Genomic DNA, 25,440 nt, shown 5'->3' on the forward strand with positions numbered 1-25,440 from the left:
ATAGAAATTTGTGTGGGAAGTGCTAAATTCCTAATATGTGCTCTAGTCAATCTCTTGTCAAACTCTATGCCGGGAGCTCAATTTATAGAAAATGCACCTAGAAGGTTTTGGAGAGCAAGAGATTGAAGAGTATGATGAGAGGATAGTTAGGTGGCTTGGGATCAATGAAAATGTTGGTTGGGCCTTTTCCTGAGCTCTTACTTTTCCTAGGATGTTATAATTGGAGGACAATTTGCCTAAGCTGTGGCTCATAAAAGATAATGAGCTATTTGCAAACATTTGTGCAGCAGCCCATTAAACCTCTCATTCAGTGAGTCTGAACAAAAACATACTTTATATCAAAGGGATCAATGTAACTCAATTAAGCGTACTGTACTTGGTCTGCTGACTATTAAAAACTAAATAATTAGGGAATGCTACGTGCCAGGATTCCAACTCTGTGTTTACATATCATCCAGAATTCTAGACACGAGAAGTGAATGGGTTATCGTTTGGTCTATCAGAATGTTTGCATGAGTCAGAATTATGCTTAGATCAGGCTCATGTGTGTAGATCCAGCTGGTGCTAAACTGGACAGACCCTGAAAATGGGTGTAGGCATTGTGATGCACGATTACCCAATGCCTGTTCGATGTCATGCAGGCAGCATGGTATTTTCATGGTGCCTGTTCATTATCATGATTTCAACATGTAGTTAGCAGTAACCACTCTGTTGATTGGCTGTACGCACCAGCAGGGACCCAAAATTATTACTTGTTCACACTATTAAAGCTAGCCTGCAGCTCTTAAAGGGGAAGGTACATCATGGTTGGAACAGGTGCAGCAAGTCATTTGTGTGTTGAACCTAACCTGGGAAAAAGAGAAATATGGCTGAACCTGGGAGAGCGCGGGCACCCAGGTTTTCCAACACTGCACTGGAGATTGATTTTATTTGTGAGCCAGGACCATTTCCAGGTTCGGACCCTGTTTCTGTGTGACATCCATGTGTAGATGTGATCTTATGGGTGGCAGACAATGAATAGGCTATCTCCAGGTTTGCCATCAGGCGACAGCTGGAAGTTGGGAGGTCAACTTAAAGGGCACCTGGCAGTCAGAACAGTGGCTGCATGCAGAGTGACTGTGCTGAACACGAGGAATGACAGTGAGGAACAGGATCGAGGGATAGCATGGAAGGGAAGCCCCAAAATTCAATGACACCTCCCTTGAGGGACTGGAGGCGGTGAGGGCCCCCAGCAATATATTGTTTCCCAAGAATAGGAAAAGGAGGCCAGCTGCACTGGCAGGGACAAGAGCAGGCTGCCTCCTCTTTGGCCTCAGCCACAGGGGAGCACCATGTACAAGCTCGTGGAAAAGATCTCATAAATTGAATTAGCATCACTGAGGGTCTCACTGGCTGGCTTCATGTATTGATCTGTAAATATTATATGTTCAAATTGAATGAAGGATTGTCTGTTGGTGACCGCGTATGTGTCATGTGGGTTATTGTGATGCATTTCAAATGCATGGTTATGATCACTGTGGATTCAATAGAAGCCACAGAGGAGGGATAGAGTCTGGGCATGGGACAGGTAATGACTATGTGAAAGGTATGGTGGGGAGAACAGCTGTTGATGAAGGATTGATGGCAACACCCATTTGTGATCTCAAATGTGTCAGGATGGAAAGCCTTTAATGCAGAAGGGGCCCATCTCATGTGAATCTAGCATCGATGAAGGCCTCCCATACATCCCTGCCATGCACGTCCACCTGCTGATGTCTCAGCAGCTCCTCAGCATGGACTGGCTGTTCAGCCTGCTCATCCTCCTCCAAGGATGCCCATCGCTCATGGTCTTCATGCGACTCCAGTTCATCTCCTGTCTGCATTGCCATGTTGTGCAACGTGCTGTACACCACCACAATGTACGATACCATTGATGAGTCGTGTTGGAGGGCTCACCAGACTGAGCAAGGCACCTGAAATGCATCTTCAGGGGACCAATGGCCAGCTTGATGATTGCCCTTGTGGAGACATGGCGGGGGTTGTATCTCTCCTCTGTCTCTGACAGTGGGTTCTGCAATGGTGTTATGAGCCTTCAAAGGATATCCCTTATCACCCTGGATCCACCCACAGAAGCTCTGTGGCAGGGTGAGGCACTTAACACTGTGTCAGGATGAAAGATGCATGGCAACTACCAGGGAAACCACCTGCATGAATCTTTTGCAGTGGTTGCAAACAAACTGCATGTTGAGGAAATGGAAACCCTTCCTATTCACAAATGCCTCCACCTGCTTTGTTGGCATCTTAGAGGCTACGTGGTGTAGTCTACCACTCCCTGCACCTAAGGGAATCCTGCCATTGAGGCAAATCCTACAGCCCTCTGTGCCCGACTGGCTGCATCTCTGGAAAACTCAATGTAGTCAGATGCTTTCGCGTACAGGGCATCTGGCTCCTGCGTTATGCTGTTATGGGTGGTTGATTGTGAAATTCTGCAAATGTCCACAGCTAAGGACTGGAATGAGCCAGAAGCAAAGAAATTCAGGGCGACTGACCTTCACTACCACAGGCACTGGATGTCCACCTGCTCTTTGGGGCCTGAATTCCTCAGTCAAAAGTGTGCAGATGTCCATGACCACCTGCGTAGTTGGCTACCCGCTGCTGCCAGGCAGATAGCTTCTGCTGCTTTGAGCCTGCCTCCAGCAAATGTGCATGGAAGCGGGAATACATCTGGGAGTCAACTTGAAGTGCATCTTTCTAAAATTTCCCGCTCCTCCCATTCCACCTTCAAAGCTGCCTCCAAGGGTCTGATAAGTTTCCTCTCACTGCCAGCTGTTGGCAGTCACATTACCCAACCATATTGCACAACATTCACTGACACATTTCCTTCTCTCTTGCAGCAGAAGGTGGGGCATAACCAAAGGCAGCAGGAACTAACAGAGGGGGGCAGTCGTGCTTGCATGCTTCAACACTCATGGAGGAGATGGTGCTGGCCACTACCGCAGTGACCATTGCTGAGGCCATGGCCAGAGGAACTGAATTCATTGAAGTTGACAGTATCCTCATACCAAATCCCCTTTCTCACATTCCACTTCTCCCTCATCCCATAATCTCTTCTGATTTCGAAGCTGCAGATGTAGTAAGCATGCACCTCTTACTTACCCATCTCCCTTCTCCACAACCTTATCCTTATGTCTTTTTCATTTCAGATAACCAAGAGTTGCAAGCTGGCTTGGCACAGGAGGAAGACCAACCAAGAAGAGAGTGGTGATGAAGACACACTGTCACTTGATTTCAGACACTCAGCCACCAGCTCAGATACTGACAGTGTGCATATCCTACAGGATAGCATAGAGTGCACGTAGTGAGACACCGAGCACAGGTTAACTGCAGGCAGGGTGGGGCTAAGGATAGCACAACTAGTGGGCGAGGTTCACCAGGGGCTAAATTTTATGGGGCCCCTGGAGCCGAGCTAGGAGGTGGGGAGTGGGGCCCATCAAATTGTGACGGGAGATGGGGGGGCAGAGTGCCCGTTGCCTTCCCGTCTCACCGTAATTTAGTCAGGGGCAGGATAGGCTGACGACAGCCATCCTACCCACAGGCCAATTGAGGCTCTTAAGAGGCCTATTAACAGTCATTTATGGGCTTCTACCCACCACTGCTGGCATTAAGCCAGTGGTGGGGTTGAAGGGTGGGGGCCCCTCCACCATGCAGGGAGATCGCCCAATAAAATGAGGCTGGCTTGGATGGCGGGCCCTCTTCTGTGGGCAATCTGTGGCCCATGGAGAGCCCCCACCAGGAAACAACCCACCTACCTGGAACCACCTCTCGCCCTGTACTCAACGCCCACCCTCCAACCACCCCCAGTCTCCAGGGCCTGCCGAACTGGCCCTGGTGACCTCGCCTCACTTACCTGAGATCCAATTCTCCAGCGCTGGGCCTTGGTCTAAGGTCTGGTGCAGTACCAGCAGTGGCCGCAGCTCCCAGTGACACTGCTGATAAACTGAGCTGCTGGCCCTCTGATTGGTCAGCAGCTCTTGGAGGCAGAAGTCCCGTCTTTAAAGGAACGGAGACCTCGGTGCTCGGCTGCAAATTGGCCTGGTGCCGTAGAATCATGCTGGGCAAGGCTCCAAATGGTCAAGGTGGGAATTCCCTCACCTATTTGGCCCCATCCCAGGAGCTCCGCCGGCATCACAAAATTCAGCCCATGTTCTGCAGCAGAACACTCAGCTGAGGACTTTGATGGACCAAGCTAGAGAAGAACACTGATAGGTACACACAATGAAGTCTGACAGAAAGCCTGTGTTCAATGTCAAGGAACTGGAGCAGTCCAGCACCCACTTGGCACAAAGCTGTGGGCAGTGCTTGGGGACCATTCCTTTCCAGCATGGAAATGGTGGGCAACTCCATCAACATACTTGTGGACCCAATCATGATGTAGCATCTGATAGCTAATGTCTCAATTTCCAATGCAGCACAAAGAGCTTCCACCAAACGTCAGCGCACTGCCATGGAGGTCAGATCACTGCCATGCAAACTCAGACTGCTGCCATCTTGGCTGTGGATACCAGTGCTCAAAGGAGCTTGCGGGTTGTCTCATCAACAGACTACTAAGTTAGCTGAGGTGCCACCCCACGAGGAGTGGCAGTGGCTCAATAGAACATGGGCCTGCTGTCCTCTCTCAGGATGACAGTATTTGTCCTCCCATCACTGCCACTCCACCAGTGCCCTTGCTGTTGCATGTCAGCCAGCCAGCCCAGACTGCTGCAGCTCATCCCCAGATGGTACAGTCTCTAGCTGGGCCTTCTAGATCCAGAGCTCCTTGAGGACACCCTCCTGGGCCATCTGCAGTCTCCTCCACTGAAAGTCAGCAGCCTTCCACAAGCCACGCTGCAGCCATCAGGGTAGCACCACACAGGAGGACGATGACAGGCAAATGGAAGAGGGGCATTAAGGAAATGCACAAAGATGCTTAGTTTAAATTTGAATGCAATGTGGCATGGTTTCTTTTATAAATTTGGTTTGGATTGTTCATTTTCCATTGGGATTTATTTTTGCATTGTGGCCACATGATGGTCAGTGACAGAGCGAAGGTAAGGAGTACACAACTGTTGGTGAATGGGATTTGGGTTGAGTTACTCACATCACGCTTGAATTAGTTTTTCACATACAGCCCAGGCAAAAAGGGGCTGTCTAGGTTGTGCCCTCTCTTCTTCTGCTGCCTTCTCTTCTTCCTCCTTCTCTCCATGCTCCTGTCCCTCAGCCTGATAGGTGGTGTCAAGGGTTGTTCCCTCATGATGGCAAGGTTTTGCAGCACGCAGCATACCATTACGAAACTTGAGAGACCCACTCAGCTGCATATTGCACGGCTCCTCCAGAGCAGTTCAGGTCATAGAATCATTGCTTCTGAATGCCATGGTCTGCTCTATCACATTTCTTGAGGCAGCACAGCTCATTATATGCACACTGTGCACATATACGTGAGTTGCGAACTGCAGTCATGAGCCATATGGTCAGCAGATGTTGTCCAGTCACCCAGTAGCCACCCTTTGGTTTGCCATAATGCCAATTGCACCCTGTACCACGGGGAAGCCTGAAAACCTTTCAAGCCGTTGTGCTCATTCCGCCTGCTTGTCTCTGGCAAAAGGCAATGAAAAGAAGTTATTACCCTTTGAATAGAGAGCATCAGTGACCTCCCTTATGTAACAGGGAACAACAATTTGTGAGAATTTGGTAATATCTCCAACACCAGCCTTGAAGGAGCCAGGCATGTAAAAGTATAGCCACAATCACTTTCAGCCACTGCAGTGTGGTTCTTGCCCTGCACTGAGATTGCTTTTCTGGCTGCAGCAGTTTGCAGATTTCAGTGACAACCTCCTTTGTAAACTGTAGATGTCTCAATCATGGGTGTCGCTGAGGTTCAGGTAGGAGAATTGCTCCCTAAACACCCTAGGTGGATATGACCTCCTGCTGAGAGGCCTTCTCCCTCTCCTCCTCCTCCCTATTCTAGCAGCTTATCCTAATCTGCATGGCCTCGATATGGATATGTGGACAGAAGCTCATCTCAGGGTCAAACACAACACCAAGGTTGCAAACGATCTGGAGGGATGGAAACAGTAATCATAGAATTACATAGAATTTACAACATAGAAACAGGCCATTCAGCCCAACTGGTCTATGCTGGTGTTTATGCACCACATGAACCTCTTCCTACCATACTTCATCTAACCCTATTTTCATATCCTATTCTTTTCTCCCTCATGTGCTTATCTAACTGCTCCTTAAATTCATCTATTCTATTCGCCTCAACTACTCCAAGTGGTTGAAAATTCACATTCTAACTACTCCCTGGGCTAAGAAGTTTCTCCTGAATAGCTTACTGGATTTATTAGTGGATATCTTTTATTTGTGTCTCAGTTTTGGAATTCCCAAGTGGAAACAGCTTCCCCATATTTTCCTATTAACCCCTTCAAATTTTATAAACCTCTTTCAAAAACTAATTTGGCAAGAGGCTGAGAACCAGGATGTAGCATTAGAAATTAGAAACAAGTTGCACAAAGGATTGGAAGAGACAGATACCACTAGAGTAAGAAATAATAAAAGATTACATGGGGCCAGACTAAGAGAATACAGTAAGATATAATTCAGGTTTACAGTGCATGTATGTAAATGCTCAAATAATGATAAATAAGGTTGGTGAGTTGCAGGTGCAAATAGGAATATGATGTTGTGGCAATAATGGAGACGTGGTTCAAAAAAGGGCAGGGCTGGGTGCTAAATATTCCTGGATACAAAATGTTCAGAAAAGACAGGAAAGGAAGGAGGAGGGGTGGCAGTACTGATTAAGGATAATATTACGGTGCTGAGAGAAAGGATTTCCTCGAGGGGTCAAGGACAGAATCTATTTGGTTCGAGCTCTGAAACAGTCAAGGTGCCATTACACTACTGGGTGTAATAGGCTATCAAATAGCGGGAAAGATATAGAAGGGTGAAAGAACAATGGAGTAGTGATGATAGGGAACTTTAATTATCCTAACATAGGCTGAAATAATAATGGTGTAAGTGGGAGAAGAGTTCCTGACATGTGTTCAGGAGAATTTTTTTGACCAGTAAGTTTCCAACCCAATGCGGAAGGATGCATTGATGGATCTGGTTGTGGGGAATGAGGTGGGTCAAGTGTCAGTCGGGCGACATTTGGGAAATTGTGGAGGTTACTGGCCATAATCTTCCTATCATCCTTAGATATTGCCAGAGAACTGGAGAAATGTAAATGTTACACCCTTGTTCAAAAAGGGTGCAGGGATAAACCCAGCAACTACAGACCAGTTAGTTTAACCTCGCTGGTGGGGAAGCTTTTAGAAATGATAATTCAGGACAAAGTTAACAGTCACTTGGACAAGTGTAGATTAGTTAAGGAAAGCCAGCACAAATTTATTAAAGGCAAATAGTGTTTATCCAGCTTGATTAAGTTTTTTGAGAAGGTAACAAAGAGGTTTGATGAGGGTTGATGTGGACTTCCAAAAGGCATTTGATAAAATGCCATATAGTAGATTTGCCAGTAAAATTGTCGGCCATGGAATAAAAGGGACAGTGGCAGTATGGATACCAAGTTAACTGATTAACTCTGTGTGTGTGTGATTCTCGTCTGTGTGTGAGTGAAAGTGCAGCATAGTTTTATTATTTTATTTAGATTGGGGTTATTTTTTTTTCAGTACAATAAACTCACCTCTTTCTTGTTTAAACTCAAGAAAACATGTCCGATTGGTTATTTTACGATCAAAATAAAGGAAAAAGTAAAACACTCACTGAAGTGATAAGCACATCCACTGTTTTAAAAAGGAATAAACCCTGTTGCGGTCAAACAAGGAGAAGGACAAGAGGGGAGCCTTGTGACCCCTCCTCACCTGATCATAACAATGTCTTTTCCTTCAGTTTTAATTTTGGCCTTGTCTCTTTATTCATCCAAGGTGTTTTACTATTGGCTAGTTAATAATCCCAAAGGAATATTCTGTAAACTTTCCCATGGCCCCAAAGGCACATCAGGTAAATCTCAAGAATACCTCGATAATTTTATATCGTCTTCTATATATTCTTGGCCAGATAACTTTTTTTATGGTAAAATTTCCATGCATCCACTAATTCAGGAATCATTGTTATCCAAAGATCTTTAAATATCTGCATTGATCCTTATAATCTTCAATCCCACACCTAACCAGATCTTCATTTAGAGAATAGAATCAGAGAAACATAGAAGGTTTATGGCACAGAAAGAGGCCACTTGGTCCATCATGTCTGTGCCAGCTGAAAAACCAGCCACTGAGCCTAATTCCACTTTCCAGCATAGGGTCCATAGCACTTGAGGTGCATATCCAGACATCTTTTAAATGAGTTGAGGGTTTCTACCTTTACTACCCTTCTGGGTGAAAAAAAACTACCTCAGTCTTCACTATTGAGGATACAAGTAACATCCCAGTATGAGCTGCAAGTCAGGAAACGGAAGGGAGGGAGGAACTCTAGAAAATTACAATCACCTGGGGAGTGGTACTGAACAAATTATTGGAGCTGTGGGCTGACAAGTCTCCGGGTCTGATGGACTTCATCCGAGAGTGTTAAAAGAAGTGGCTAGTGAGATAGTTGATGTAAAAACAAGAAATGCTGGAACCACTTAGCAAGTCTGGCAGCATCTGTGGAAAGAGAAGAGAGTTAACGTTTCGGGTCAGTGACCCTTCTTCCGAAACGTTAACTCTGCTTCTCTTTCCACAGATGCTGCCAGACCTGCTGAGTGGTTCCAGCATTTCTTGTTTTTATTTCAGATTTCCAGCATCCGCAGTATTTTGCTTTTATTGAGATAGTTGATGTGTTAGTCTTTATTTTCCAAAATTCCCTAGCATCGGGGAAGGTTCCATTGCAGCAGCTTTTTCGGGAGCAGTGAGTGAGCGAGTGAGCAGCTGGGAAGGTCTGTTTGAAAGTAAATTTAATTTCCTTTTGTTTTTCGGCGGTGGCCAGGGGGCTGCTGGGTAAGTAAAACACTATATATTTGGGCGGTTTAAAATAACTTTCCTTTCATTGCAGCAGCTTTTTCGGGAGCAGTGAGTGAGCGAGTGAGCAGCTGGGAAGGTCTGTTTGAAAGTAAATTTAATTTCATTTTGTTTTTCGGCGGTGGCCAGGGGGCTGCTGGGTAAGTAAAACACTATATATTTGGGCGGTTTCTGAACCCGAGACACCACACTTGTCGTGTCTCCCACCCGCCCTCCTCCTCTAACCAAAAAAAAAAGGACTCGGTGGGGTGTTTATAAGGCAAGGCTTTTTCGATTTCTCTGGTTTATTGTGATTGGTAAAAACTTTTCGTTCCTTTTTCATTTAACTAAGTTAAACTTAAGATTAAAAATGGCAGGAGATCTCAGACCCGTGTCATGCTCCTCTTGCTCAATGTGGGAGCTCAGGGACACGGCTGATGTCCCTGACTCCTTCACGTGCAGGAAGTGTGTCCAACTGCAGCTCTTGTTAGACCGCATGACGGCTCTCGAGCTGCGGATGGACTCACTTTGGAGCATGCGCGATGCTGAGGAGGTCGTGGATAGTACGTTTAGTGAATTGGTCACACCGCAGATTAGGATTGCTGAGGGAGAAAGGGAATGGGTGACCAAAAGGCAGAGAAAGAGCAGGAAGGCAGCGCAGGAGTCCCCTGCGGTCATCTCCCTCCAAAACAAGTATACCGTTTTGGATACTGTTGGGGGAGATGGCTCACCAGGGGAAGGCAGCAGTAGCCAGGTCCATGGCACCGTGGCTGGCTCTGCTGTTCAGAAGGGCGGGAAAAAGAGTGGAAGGGCTATAGTCGTAGGGGATTCGATTGTAAGGGGAGTAGATAGGCGGTTCTGTGGTCGAAAACGAGACTCCCGAATGGTATGTTGCCTCCCAGGTGCACGGGTCAGGGATGTCTCAGATCGGCTGCAGAACATTCTAAAGGGGGAGGGTGAACAGCCAGTTGTCATTGTGCACATAGGCACTAATGATATAGGTAAAAAACGGGATGAGGTCCTACAAGCAGAGTTTAGGGAGTTAGGAGCCAAGTTAAAAAGTAGGACCTCAGAGGTAGTAATCTCAGGATTACTACCAGTGCCACGTGATAGTCAGAGTAAAAATGAAAGAATAGTCAGGATGAATGCGTGGCTTGAGAGATGGTGCAGGAAGGAGGGGTTCAGGTTTTTGGGACATTGGGACCGGTTCTGGGGGAGGTGGGACTATTACAAATTGGACGGTCTACACCTGGGCCGGACTGGAACCAATGTCCTTGGAGGTGCTTTTGCTAACGCTGTTGGGGAGGGTTTAAACTAATGTGGCAGGGGGATGGGAACCAATTGAGGTCAGTTGACAGTAAGGAGGTAGTAACAAAAGCCTGTAAGGAACTAGATAATGAAGTCAGTGTGACTAAGGGGAAGAACAGGCAGGGAGCAGATGATGAATATAAAGGGACTGGTGGTCTGAGGTGCATTTGTTTTAATGCAAGAAGTGTAGTAGGTAAGGCAGATGAACTTAGGGCTTGGATTAGTACCTGGGAGTATGATGTTATTGCTATTACTGAGACTTGGTTGAGGGAAGGGCATGATTGGCAACTAAATATCCCAGGATATCGATGCTTCAGGCGGGATAGAGAGGGAGGTAAAAGGGGTGGAGGAGTTGCATTACTGGTCAAAGAGGATATCACAGCTGTGTTGAAGGAGGGCACTATGGAGGACTCGAGCAGTGAGGCAATATGGACAGAACTCAGAAATAGGAAGGGTGCGGTAACAATGTTGGGGCTGTACTACAGGCCTCCCAACAGCGAGCGTGAGATAGAGGTACAAAAATGTAAACAGATTATGGAAAGATGTAGGAGCAACAGGGTGGTGGTGATAGGAGATTTTAATTTTCCCAACATTGACTGGGATTCGCTTAGTGTTAGAGGTCCAGATGGAGCAGAATTTGTAAGGAGCATCCAGGAAGGTTTTCTAGAGCAGTATGTAAATAGTCCAACTCGGGAAGGGGCCATACTGGACCTGGTGTTGGGGAATGAGCCCGGCCAGGTTGTTGAAGTTTCAGTAGGGGACTACTTTGGGAATAGTGATCACAATTCCGTAAGCTTTAAAATACTCATGGACAAAGACGAGAGTGGTCCTAAAGGAAGAGTGCTAAATTGGGGGAAGGCCAACTATACCAAAATTCGGCAGGAGCTGGGAAATGTAGATTGGGAGCAGCTGTTTGAAGGTAAATCCACATGTGATATGTGGGAGGCTTTTAAAAAGAGAGGTTGATTAGCGTGCAGGAGAGACATGTTCCTGTGAAAATGAGGGATAGAAATGGCAAGATTAGGGAACCATGGATGACAGGTGAAATTGTGAGACTAGCTAAGAGGAAAAAGGAAGCATACATAAGGTGTAGGCGGCTGATGAAAGACGAAGCTTTGAAAGAATATCGGGAATGTAGGACCAATCTGAAACGAGGAATTAAGAGGGCTAAAAGGGGTCATGAAATATCTTTAGCAAACAGGGTTAAGGAAAATCCCAAAGCCTTTTATTCATATATAAGGAGAAAGAGGGTAACTAGAGAAAGGATTGGCCCACTAAAGGACAAAGGAGGAATGTTATGCTTGGACTCAGAGAAAATGGGTGAGATTCTAAACGAGTACTTTGCATCGGTATTCACCGAGGAGAGGGACATGACGGATGTTGAGGTTAGGGAGAAATGTTTGATTACTCTAGGTCAAGTCGGCATAAGGAGGGAGGAAGTGTTGGGTATTCTAAAAGGCATTAAGGTGGACAAGTCCCCAGGTCCGGATGGGATCTAGCCCAGGTTACTGAGGGAAGCGAAAGAGGAAATAGCTGGGGCCTTAACAGATATCTTTGCAGCATCCTTAAACACGGGTGAGGTCCCGGAGGACTGGAGAATTGCTAATGTTGTCCCCTTGTTTAAGAAGGGTAGCAGGGATAATCCAGGTAATTATAGACCGGTGAGCCTGACGTCAGTGGTAGGGAAGCTGCTGGAGAAGATACTGAGGGATAGGATCTATTCCCATTTGGAAGAAAATGGGCTCATCAGTGATAGGCAACATGGTTTTGTGCAGGGAAGGTCATGTCTTACCAACTTAATAGAATTCTTTGAGGAAGTGACAAAGTTGATTGATGAGGGAAGGGCTGTCGATGTCATATACATGGACTTCAGTAAGGCGTTTGATAAGGTTCCCCATGGCAGGCTGATGGAGAAAGTGAAGGCGCTTGGGGTCCAAGGTGTACTAGCTAGATGGATAAAGAACTGGCTGGGCAACAGGAGACAGAGAGTAGCAGTAGAAGGGAGTTTCTCAAAATGGAGACGTGTGACCAGTGGTGTTCCACAGGGATCCGTGCTGGGACCACTGTTGTTTGTGATATACATTAATGATTTGGAGGAAAGTATAGGTGGACTGATTAGCAAGTTTGCAGACGACACTAAGATTGGTGGAGTAGCAGATAGTGAAGGGGACTGTCAGAGAATACAGCAGAATATAGATAGATTCGAGAGTTGGGCAGAGAAATGGCAGATGGAGTTCAATCAGGGCAAATGCGAGGTGATGCATTTTGGAAGATCCAATTCAAGAGTGAACTATACAGTAAATGGAAAAGTCCTGGGGAAAATTGATGTCCAGAGAGATTTGGGTGTTCAGGTCCACTGTTCCCTGAAGGTGGCAACGCAGGTAAATAGAGTGGTCAAGAAGGCATACGGCATGCTTTCCTTCATCGGACGGGGCATTGAGTACAAGAGTTGGCAGGTCATGTTACAGTTGTATAGGACTTTGGTTCTGCCACATTTGGAATACTGCGTACAGTTCTGGTCGCCACATTATCAAAAGGATGTGGATGCTTTGGAGAGGGTGCAGAGGAGGTTCACCAGGATGTTGCCTGGTATGGAGGGCACTAGCTATGAAGAGAGGTTGAGTAGATTAGGATTATTTTCATTAGAAAGACGGAGGTTGAGGGGGGACCTGATTGAGGTGTACAAAATCATGAGAGGTATAGACAGGGTGGACAGCAAGAGGCTTTTTCCCAGAGTGGGGGTTTCAATTACTAGAGGACACGAGTTCAAAGTGAAAGGGGAAATGTTTAGGGGGGATATGCGTGGAAAGTTCTTTACGCAGAGGGTGGTGGGCACCTGGAACGCGTTGCCAGCGGAGGTGGTAGACGCGGGCACGATAGAGTCTTTTAAGATGTATCTAGACAGATACATGAATGGGCAGGAAGAAAAGAGATACAGAACCTTAGAAAATAGGCGACATGTTTAGAGAGAGGATCTGGATCGCCGCAGGCTTGGAGGGCCGAAGGGCCTGTTCCTGTGCAGTAATTATCTTTGTTCTTATCTTTGTTAGATGGGAAAATAACGAATGCAACTCCTTTATTCAAGAAGGGAGGGAGACAGAAAGCAGGAAACCATGGGCCAGTTAACTTAACATCTGTCTTAGGGAAAATGTTAGAAGCTATTATTAAAGACGTTATAGTAGGCTATTTAGAAAAATTCAAGGTCATCAGGTCGAGTCAACATTGTTTTGTGAAAGGGAAATCATATTTTACAATTTATTGGCGTTCTTTGAGGGAGTTACTTGTGCTGTGGATAAAGGAGAACTGGTGGATGTATTGTACTTAGATTTCCAGAAGGCATTTGATAAGGTACCATATCAAAGGTTATTGCAGAAAATAAAAGCTCACGGTGTAGGGGGTAACATATTGGCATGGATAGAAGATTGGCTAGCTAACAGGAAACAGAGAGTAGGCATAACTGGGTAATTTTCTGGTTGGCAAGATGTAATGAGTGCTGTGTCGCAGGAATCTGTGCTGGGGCCTCAACTTTTTACAATTTATATAAATGACTTAAATGAAGGGACCGAATATATGGTTACTAAATTTGCTGAAGAGAACGTAAGGGGGCTACAAAGAGATATAGATAGGTTAAGTGTTTGGGAAAAGATTTGGCAAATGGAGGATAATGTGTGAAATTGTCTATTTTGGCAGGAAGAATAAAAAAGCATATTATCCAATTGGTGAGAGATTGCAGAGCTCTGAGATGCAGAGGGATCTGGGTGTCCTCGTGCATGAATCGCAAAAGGTTAGTATGCAGGTACAGCACATAATTAGGAAAGCTAATAGAATGTTATCATTTATTGCGAGGGGAATTGAATACAAAAGTAGGGAGGTTATGCTTCAGCTATACTGGGCATTGGTGAGACCTCTCTTTGGCCCCCTTATCTCGAGAGACCAAAGAGAGGTCTCACCAATGCCCTGTATAGCTGAAGCATAACCTCCCTACTTTTGTAAGTTTTGAAAGCTAATAGAATGTTATCGTTTATTGCGAGGGGAATTGAATACAAAAGAAGGGAGGTTATGCTTCAGCTATACAGGGCATTGGTGAGACCTCTCTTCGGCCCCCTTATCTCGAGAGACCAAAGAGAGGTCTCACCAATGCCCTGTATAGCTGAAGCATAACCTCCCTACTTTTGTAAGTTTTGAAAGCTAATAGAATGTTATCGTTTATTGCGAGGGGAATTGAATACAAAAGAAGTGAGGTTATGCTTCAGCTATACAGGGCATTGGTGAGACCTCTCTTCGGCCCCCTTATCTCGAGAGACCAAAGAGAGGTCTCACCAATGCCCTGTATAGCTGAAGCATAACCTCCCTACTTTTGTAAGTTTTGAAAGCTAATAGAATGTTATCGTTTATTGCGAGGGGAATTGAATACAAAAGTAGGGAGGTTATGCTTCAGCTATACAGGGCATGGGTGAGACCACATCTGGAGTACTGTGTACGTTACTGGCCTCCTTATTTAGAAGGATGTAAATGCGTTGGAGGCAGAACAGAGAAGGTTTACTAGATTAATACCTGGAATGGGTGGGCTGTCTTATGAGGAAAGATTGGACAGGCTAGGTTGTATCCGCTGGAATTTAGAAGAGTAAGAGGCGACTTGATTGAAACATATAAGATCCTGAGGGGTCTTGACAGGATGGATGTGGAAAGGATGTTTCCCCTCGTGGTAGAATCTAGAACTAGGGGTCAGTTTAAAAATAAGGGGTCGCCCATTTAAGACAGAGATGAGGAGAACATTTTCTCTCAGAGGGTCGTGAGTCTTTAGAACTCTCTTCCTCAAAAGGCGGTGGAAGCAGAGTCTTTGAATATTTTTAAGGTAGACAGATTCTTGATAAGCAAGGGGGTGGAAGGTTATCGGGGGTAGGTGGAAATGTGGAGTAATCAGTTCATCCGTGAATGGCAGAGCAGGCTCGAAGGGCTGAGTGGCCTACTCCTGCTCCTAATTCGTATGTTTGTATGTTCGTATGTACTCATTCCTCAGTTCGTGCTCACAGCTAAACCTTAAATTACTTGCTTGCATCTATTGCTATCCATTTTTGGAAAGAAAATCAGACCAACCTTTCACTCTCAATCATCACTGTCAAAATCACAGTTTAACAGGATGATTGTTGTTTGTAGACTCTTGCTGTATACACAATAACAGTGGTTGTGTTTCAAAAGGTAACTCATTGGATGTGAAGTTTAAAAAAAAATTCATTCTTGGGATATGGGCATTGCAAACAAGTCCAACATTTATTGCCCATCCCTAGTTGCTCTTGAGATGGTGGTTTGGTTTGGAATGACCTGAGGAAATGATAAGGTGTGATGTAAATAGAAGTTCTTTCTAGCTATCCATTCCTTTCAGCATTTAAAAAATTCTGCGAGCCTTTCTCCACATCTTAAAGCCCCAAACCGTGGACCATTCCTTGTTGTTCTTATCTTGAGTATTATCAACACCTCAGCAATTAGTGTTAGCCATGTCTCAGTTGGAGCACTCTCATCCTGTGAGTCAGAAGGCTGAGAGTTCAAACCCCACTTCAGGATTCATGCACAAAACTCAAGGTTGATAATCCAGTGCGGTGTTGAAGGAATCCTACATTGTCACAGATACTGTCTTTCAGATAAGATGTTAAACCGAGGCTTTGATTGCCCTGTCAGGTGGAATTAAAAGATCTCATAACACTATTTAGAAGAAGAAAAGGGGGAGTTATCCCTGGTGCCCAGGCCAATATTTATCCCTCAATCAACATCACAAAAACAAATTATCTAGTCATTGTACATTGCTGCTTTTGGGAGCTTGCTGTGTGCAAATTGGCTGCTGAGTTTCCTACATTACAACAGTGACTACACTTCAAAAGGACTTCATTGGCTGTAAAGCACTTTGGGACATCCTGTGGTCATAAATGGTGCTATATAAATGCAAGTCTGTTTTTTTTTTAAATGTCACATATGTAAAGCAGATATTAATTAAATACATGTGCTCCAGTGCAATCGTCTCCTATTATTTAACATCTTGCATATCCCACTGTGTTGGGTGTCTGCCTCAAATTAAGAAGGTTGGCATGCAACCTGCCTCCAAAGCTTTGCCAGTGCCACTCCTGTGCCAGTTGAAAGAAGGCCAGCAAGAAAAATCCCACGCTGACTTGTTTGAATTTTGCTTTTCTCCCTGTAGGTCACAGACCCATACCTGGGACGTTTTACTGAAAGCATGGACCATCTGACCTATAAATTATATTGCACTATGGTTTAGAATGGCAAAGATACAATGTCAACCTAGCAGCCTTTTTGTGGTTCACTTCCTTATTTACAAATGATAATGGCGCTTATTTAGATGCTTCCTGTGACCTGAAAGGTTGCTATTTCCTGGCAATAATACGGAACACATCATATTGCATATGGGTGCTTCTGGCAGGAAGGGTTTTATCAGCACCTCGCTGAGCAAGCATCTGTAAACTTCAACTTATAAAGCATCAAAGCCTTCCTTTAATGAGCTAGTCGAGTGCCTCTGCATTGTTAATAATCTATACATATGTTTCTCCACAGGATCTGAAAGCTAGCAGCTATGAAGAGCCAACGTGACAAACTGCAAATTGAGGAGACTATTCCAATGGGATACAGTGCAACTGAAGCTGTTGTTAGGCAACAGCACAGCATGCGAGCCATGGCTGTCTCTCCAGTTCGAATGAGGGAAGGTACCTGAGGGAGATAAAGTGCAAAGGCTCACGTCACGCGATGAAGTCATCGGCGCATGCGCGAACCAGTCCTGGCAAGTCGGAACGCAGCGCACGCGCAGAGAGCAGGAGCCCGTCTGCGCATGTGCACACCTTGGCGCAGCCTGATGACGTCAGCGGCCGGCTGCATTGTCAGGAATCAGTTTGATTTTCTAAAGCTTAATGAATGAGCCACTATAAATAGAAAAATGCAAATAGATGTCAAAAAATGTTGCACTTGATGACATTCTGTTTAGCAGATAGCGGAATTTTAGATAAGCACGTTAAGTCTCTGTTTGCTAAATTGTATGTCGTAATTGTAGGGCTGCAGTTTCTCTTATTATCTATTGTCCAAATTAAGCTGAAGGAGCCAGTGAGCCAAATCTGTTGGCTTGTGATCAAAAGGGCTCAAAATGAGCCTGGGCAGAGGAGCTACTTGGAGAATTCAGAACTCATTACAATAAGGAGAATGGCAAAGTCATTGGAGGAAAGCAGAGACTACAGATGAGTTGTAACTTTAATAGGAAACTATAAGGTAATTTCATTCCTTCCTACAGGGAGTCTGGTCAAACAGAGATATGGCAACAATACTGAATTTCAGATTCTCTGCCCCAAACTCCCTTTGAGCGTAGCTTCCCATTGGGAGTATTGGAGCGCTGACACATTGTGAGTGCTGAAGTTAGGTAACAAGTGGACAACAAAATGCAGCTGCGGAGAGGGCACCCAAATTAAAGACTGAAGCAAAGGAGAATAAATTAGGTGGAGTCAAAGGAATGAAGCATAGAGAGAAGGTTGGAAAGGAGCGAGTGTAGCAGAAATTGCTGTATGTTAACAATTGTTTTGAAATTCACATGTGATTTTATCAAGTCTTGAACTTCATGAATGATTTTCCTTTATAGCTTTAAGCAATACCAAGTTTCTTCATGATTCAGAGACATGGAAAATTAGACAACTGTGATACAGAAAATTTCTCTCATTTTTGATTGCGAGATTGGATAAATATTCTACAGTGTCACTAAAATGACTTTTGGTGTAGTGAGAAAATTACAGAACACTTAATTAAGGGAATAGGTTCAATGGCAGATTTGACTGCACATGATCCATGGAAAGACTGATATTGATTGGCCAAATGGCCGTTTCATGTTTTCCCAAAGATAATGACTCACATTGGGTACAGTGTACTTCACCTAAGTGGTTAATCTCAATATGTGACAGCAAATGTTAACAAGCTATTTGATTGGGGAGAACTCAAACTGTGTCACTATCATGTTGTCACCCGACATCCACATGTACATCCACAAGCACACACACACACAAGCACATACACATATACTTTACAGCAGGAGTCACTGGCTAGCAATCAAGAGCAGGAACACAGCTAATTTTACTCTCTTTAGCCCAGTAGGGCCGAGGTCAGTTGTAGACCTTTATTTCTAGCCTGGCTGAGTGACTAACTGATTGTTAATATGGAACATTCCTGGTGTGTAGGACTCTGTCACACACAGGGCAGTGCATTTAATAACTGAGCCACCATATCCTTTTAGATGATCAATATTGTATAAAATCCACAAGAGGCCAATCATTTGGCAGTAAAGCATACTTTCAATGGTTCTTAAAACATTTTTTGACCTCCTCACCTTGATTGCTTTTGCTCTTCGAACAAGCCCATCCTCCTCTGCACTTCCGATCAGTAAGTCCACCTTGTGGAACCGGCCACTGCTTAGGGCTGCGAGGGGTGCTTCCTGAAGATAAATCCCATCAATTATGGGAGCCCACGAATGGAATGGCCCACTGACAGATAATAGCTGTGGAATCACAAAATAAACCAACATGCAGGTAAGAGCTTGGCCTGAATACAGATTCTTGTCATGTAGGTTATGCTACACAATTGAATATACATAGGAGTGTAGAAAATGCAAGATGAAAAAAGTCCAAAGTCTGTCCAGTTCTCCTCTAGTCACATGATAAAACAATAATGGAGCTCTATTAAGTAGTCTGCAACAGATCAAGACATGATATGGGGACAATCGCAATGGTGGTGGACTTCCTCCGAAACATGTGACATCATATTCCAAGTCTTAAATTACTCATATATGTATCTCAAAATACTATTTTCTTAAAGAATTGCATCTAATTTATATTTGAATGAATCAATATTCTAATATAGAGCCATTCATGTTTAAAAACCTCTTGCAAATGACAAACAGTCCCCCAATACTCCCATGTGTGATTAGATTTACAATTCTGTGTTTCCAGTACCTGAGGATTCATCCAGGTTTCATAAATTCTACCCTATGATTTGACAGAAAATGCAGTGGGACATACACCAGTCACAATTTAAGCTGCAGCTCTGTCTCACATTGCATCACTTGTTCATTAAAAAATTAAGACAAAAATTACAGGGATTTTCCCATTTCTTTTGGTGCTGTTGTGGTCAGGCATTGGTATTGTCTGAGTTCAGTCTGCAAACTGAGCACACTGATCCCTCCTCCACAAATCATAATGCACACTGAACCCTCCTCCACAAATCGAGTTGCACTCTGACCCTCTCCTCAATTCATACTGCACTCAGACCCTCTCCTCAGTTCATACTGCACTCTGACCCTCTCCTCAGTTCATACTGCACTCTGACCCTCTCCTCAGTTCATACTGCACTCTGACCCTCTCCTCAGTTCATACTGCACCCTGACCCTCTCCTCAATTCATACTGCACTCTGACCCTCTCTTCAGTTCATACTGCACTCTGACCCTCCCCTCAGTTCATACTGCACTCTGACCTCCTCCAGTTCAGTCTGATCAACTGCTTTAACACAGTTTATGTGCTTGTGACAGTGACATCCTCGCTCAGTTCAAATTGATGTTCTTCACCCTCTCCTCCAGTTAATATTGGCCCTCTCTTACACTCCCTGCACTCCCAGTCATGCTGGCACACTGATCTCTCCTCAACTCCTACTGCACCCAAATCCCCTCCTCACCTCACACTGTACCCAGACTCCCTCCTCCAATTATTTTGCACACTGACACCGCCTCCACAATTCATGTTGCACCCTGACCTCCCCTCACCTCATACTGCACCTGAACTCCCTCCTCCAATCACATTGCACACTGATCCCTCCTCCACAAAACATAATGCAGACTGATACCTCCTCCACAAATCTTGTTGCACTCTGACCCTCTCCTCAATTCATACTGCACTCTGACCCTCTCCTCTGTTCATACTGCACTCTGACCCTCTCCTCAGTTCATACTGCACTCTGACCCTCTCCTCTGTTCATACTGCACTCTGACCTCTCCTCAGTTCATACTGCACCCTGACCCCCTCCTCAGTTCATACTGCACTCTGACCCCCTCCTCAGTTCAGACTGCACTCTGACCCTCTCCGCAGTTCATACTCCACCCTGACCCCCCTCCTCAGTTTATACTGCACCCTGACCCCCTCCTCAGTTTATACTGCGCCCTGACCCCCTCCTCAGTTTATACTGCACTCTGACCCCCTCCTCAGTTCATACTGCACCCTGACCGCCTTCCTCAGTTCATACTGCACTCTGACCCCTCCTCAGTTCATACTGCACCCTGACCCCTCCTCAGTTCATACTGCACCCTGACCCCTCTCCTCAGTTCATACTGCACTCTGACCCCCCCCTCCTCAGTTCATACTGCACTCTGACCCCCTCCTCAGTTAATACTGCACTCTGACCTTCTCCACAGTTCATACTGCACTCTGACCCTCTCCTCAGTTCATACTGCACTCTGACCCTCTCCTCAGTTCATACTGCACCCTGACCCTCTCCTCAGTTCATAGTGCACTCTGACCCTCTCCTCAGTTCATACTGCACTCTGATCCTCTCCTCTGTTCATACTGCACTCTGACCCTCTCCTCAGTTCATACTGCACTCTGATCCTCTCCTCTGTTCATACTGCACTCTGACCCTCTCCTCTGCTCATTTCTTTTTTAGATTAGAGATACAGCACTGAAACAGGCCCTTCAGCCCACCGAGTCTGTGCCGAACATCAACCACCCATTTATACTAATCCTACACTAATCCCATATTCCTACCAAACATCCCCACCTGTCCCTATATTTCCCTACCACCTACCTATACTGGTGACAATTTATAATGGCCAATTTACCTATCAACCTGCAAGTCTTTTGGCTTGTGGGAGGAAACCGGAGCACCCGGAGAAAACCCACGCAGACACAGGGAGAACTTGCAAACTCCACACAGGCAGTACCCGGAATCGAACCCGGGTCCCTGGAGCTGTGAGGCTGCGGTGCTAACCACTGCGCCACTGTGCCGCCCTAACATACTGCACTCTGACCCCCTCCTCAGTTCAAACTGCAATCTGACCACCCCCTCAGTTCATAATGCACTCTGACTCTCTCCTCAGTTCATGCAGCACCCTGACCCCCATCCCCCTAGTTCATGCTGCATCCTTATCCACATTCCCCCAGATCAAGGTAACTTGGCTCTTCCCACTGAGTCCCTGCTTTGCCTATTTCTCCCTGCTTCCTCACTGCTGGTCACTGCTCATAGACACATGACCTCAAAGCTTGATTAGCCATGTGTAACGCAACATTGGCATTGGCAAGTATGTAGAACAGTGTTTGAAGGCTCATTAATCATGTTCATTTTTGTTTCACTATGTTAGTAAGGGATGTCAGTGCTGGGGTATGGAATACATTTTGGACAAGATTACCATTAAGCACTGTCAGGTCATGTCAGATACAGTCGAGGTTCACAGAAATGCTCCTCCTCCGCAAACAAAGGACAGGATGGGTAGGACAGCCTTTTCTCTTTCATCCAATGTTATTGTGCACCCTTCCCAAAAGTGTACTTTAACCCCAATGGACTAAACCTCAACCTAAAACAATCCGCGATTTGGTTTGTGTAGGGGGTTAAAGTCTGAAAAATCTGTTATCTGACCCAATCCTGCCTCCAACCTGCCCATTTCTGGCTTGTCTGAGGTTGGAAGTTGGGAGGAAAACCAATCCAATCCAAGGAGGTGGGTTGGAACTCTGGTCGACTGGGTTTCCTGAGCATCATGTAACCAGGCAACTTCATCAAGAGGAGAACTTGGTGGATTCAGGAATTAAGTGCCTTCATACTTACCTCCTGGTTCAAGGTGCCTGCCTGACAAGACTTCATGATCAGGCACGCTCCCTTACTGACCATCGTCCTGAAGCCTCTGATTCCACCATCAGGCCCACGATTTGCTTTACACCACCAGGCCCTGATCCCTCTCCACCCAACACCTGGCTCCAATTCCCTCCAAAATGAGGCATATACCTTCCCCCACCCCCGACATGAAGCTCCTGATACACCCACAACCATGAGACCTCCGCATTTCCCCACTATCCTCCCCCACCAGACCTGCACCACCAACCCCCTCCACCGCCTCCACACGAGGCTCCTGATCCATCACCTAGGCCTCCAAACTCCAATTCCTGTCCACCCACCCCCCCCACCCGAGGCATGTGACTACCCTCCCCCCCACCCCCAGGCCCCTAACCTCCTTTGTGGGAATGGCAGCCCACCTCACCGGTCCCCAACTCGTGCAACCACCTCTCCCTCACCACCAAACCCCAACACTAGTCGACTTCCCTCCTCACCTCATTTCCCTCAAACTCCACAGCATGGGGGTGGGGGGAAATCCTCAATTGTGGGTTTCTCACGACTTTCTGACCAACCCTTTCCTTGTGAGTCAGTTACGTTATAACTCCCCCCAATGCCTGCAGTGTGTCATTTCCATTACTTATGCTATATTATCATGCATTTTTTATTTTAACTGTGTCTGAGAATTTAGGGATAAAGTTTATGATTTGCACAGAGCTTTGCTCGAAAGGAGTGTTAAATAGTAACATTTACAAGCATTCCAAGTGCCAATTTGTACACAAATATGGGCTGTTTTATGTTATTTACTGAAAACTGAATGATGCTGTCCAGACTCATTTTACTTACAATGCTCCATTTGGCTGAGTTTCATCCTCTCTGTTTAGGCTGGATTTGAACTCAGCAAACTGATTCAAAGGGTTATTGCCGTATTTTTAATCTGCTATGTCACCCAGTCACCATTAAATTAAAATAAAACCTAGTTTGGTCTCTGGCTTCCAGGGCTTTTTGCCCTGGTTTTCCTTCAGGTATCCATTTCCTTTCAGAACTTGAGATGGTTCAAACTGTAGGTTTCTCCCTGAGGTTGCTGAGTGCCAGGTTTCCCCTCTCCTGAATGCAGCAGCTTAGCACTGTACAGCTTCACATCTAGTTGCCCAGCTTAGAACAGCCAAAGATTACCCCTATAAGGCAACTGCGCCTTGGGCAACATCCATGCACGGGTAACCATAGAATGACCACAGCCTCCAAGTGCCTCTTACCAAAGAAGCATAGAATAATATAGCACAGAAGGAGGCTATGTGGCCTATCGTGCCTGTGCCACCTCTGTGAAAGAACTACCTATTTAGTCCCACACCCCTGCCCTATTCCCATAGTCCTGCAAACTTTTCCTCTTCAAATATTTATCCAATTCCCTTTCGAAAGTTATTATTGAATCTGCATTCAGCACCTTTTCAGGCAGTGTATTCTGGATCACAACAACTCGCTGCATAAAAAAGATTTTCTGCATCTCACCTCTGGTTCTTTTGCCAGTTGACATAGGAAAATTGAATGGAAAACATTCACAGACCAATTCATAATGGTAGATGTTATCACAAAACCATGATCCCAAAAATCATGATAACAGGAATTCATGCTTCTGGACAGGAAGTGAATGCCCTATGCAAGATAATACAGATACATCAAAAGAACTTTTACTGTACTGTTACTGACCTTGGTCTGTGCGGTGTTCAGGGTTAGTGCAGGTAAAGCACGGAGGCAGGATAATAGGGTTGTTTTGTTAAAGGTTGGACAGCCGACCTCTTCAGCCAAGTTGACTGCTTGCTTCTGTGCTCTCTTCTTACTCATCACTGCACTTGGAGACAAGGCTGATCCCCCCTTGAAAATGCATAAGAAATTCAAAGAATAAAAGCTGAATTAATATTGAAGCAGAATGATATTAATTTGTTCCTTTTAACCAGCTTACTTCCTAATAACCAGACAGAAAAAAAGATCACTCAGAACACTGCAATGTGTCTTAACAAGTCATACTTCTCCAGCTACTACATGATAGCTCTGTTAATTCCTTCCAATTTCTACTCTATTCTCTCTGAAGCTTCTGGGATGATGCGGAACTTTCAAAACCTGTATGATTGTAGGAGGAAGGGAAAGCCCAGGGAGGTAAAGAATTTGAAGTTCCTGGAACAGAATGATTCCAGAGTTGAGACTCCTCCTCTTGAGACATATCATAATTTCCCTTCACTTAAGAAACTTAGCAGGTTCCAATTCAACTGAGATCCAGACCCACAGCAATGTGTTTGACTCTTACTTGTCCTCTGAAAAGGTCTGGCAAGCCATTCAGCTGTATTAAACGCTACAGAAAAGTTGAAAAAGAATGAAACTGGACGGACCATCCGGCATCGACCTCGGCAACGGCAAAAACACACCCTGCCCAGTTGACCCCGTAAAGTCCCACTTACTAACATCTGGGGACTTGTGCCAAAATTAGGAGTGCTGCTCCACAGACTAGTCAAGCAACAACCTGACATTGTCATACTCACAAAATTATACGTTACAGCCAATGTCCCAGGCTCCTCTATCACCATCTTTGAGTATGTTATGTCCCACCAGCAGGACAGATTCACCAGAGGTGGCACACAGTGGTGTACAGTCAGGAGGGAGTTTCTCTGGGAGTCCTCAATGTTGACTTTGGACCCTGTGATGTCTCATGGCATCAAGTCAAGCATTAGCAAGGAAACCTCCTGCTGATTACCACCTACTGCTCCACCTCAGCTGATGAATCCGTCCTCCTCCATGTTGAACTTCACTTGGAACAGGACATCATGGCAGGGGTTCCTCAGGGTGGTGTCCTAGGCCTAACCATATTCAGCTGCTTCATCAATGACCTTCCTTCAATCATAAGGTCAGAAGTGGGGATGTTTGCTGATGATTGTACAATGTTCAGCACCATTTGCGACTCCTCAGATACTGAAGCAGTCCGTGTAGAAATGCAGCAAGACCTGGACAATATCCAGGCTTGGGCTGATAAGTGGCAAGTAACATTCGCGCCACACAAGCTCCAGGCAATGACCATCTCCAACAAGAGAGAATCTAACCATCTCCCCTTGACATTCAATGGCATTACCATCGCTGAATCCCCCACTATCAACATCTTAGGGACTACCATTGACCAGAAACTGAACTGGAGTAGCCATATAAATACTGTGGCTACAAGAGCAGGTCAGAGGCTAGGAAACCTGAGGCGAGTAACTCACCTCCTGACTCCCCAAACCCTGTCCACCATCTACAAGGCACAAGTCAGGAGCA

At 45.5% G+C, this 25,440-nt stretch overlaps 1 protein-coding gene across 1 annotated transcript in view; it reads right to left on the minus strand.

The window, feature by feature from the left end:
- tg (thyroglobulin) overlaps nt 1-25,440 on the minus strand; it is a 532,338-nt gene that overhangs the window by 99,582 nt on the left and 407,316 nt on the right. The window contains exons 49-50 of the mRNA XM_068032631.1: nt 23,848-24,012; nt 18,664-18,831 (exon numbers count right to left, since the gene is read on the minus strand). Coding sequence (XP_067888732.1) covers nt 18,664-18,831; nt 23,848-24,012 — 333 coding nt within the window. The remainder of the gene's footprint in view (nt 1-18,663; nt 18,832-23,847; nt 24,013-25,440) is intronic.

The sequence above is a fragment of the Heterodontus francisci genome, chromosome 5 (genome assembly GCF_036365525.1).
Source record: "Heterodontus francisci isolate sHetFra1 chromosome 5, sHetFra1.hap1, whole genome shotgun sequence".
Classification (NCBI taxonomy): Eukaryota; Metazoa; Chordata; class Chondrichthyes; order Heterodontiformes; family Heterodontidae; genus Heterodontus; species Heterodontus francisci.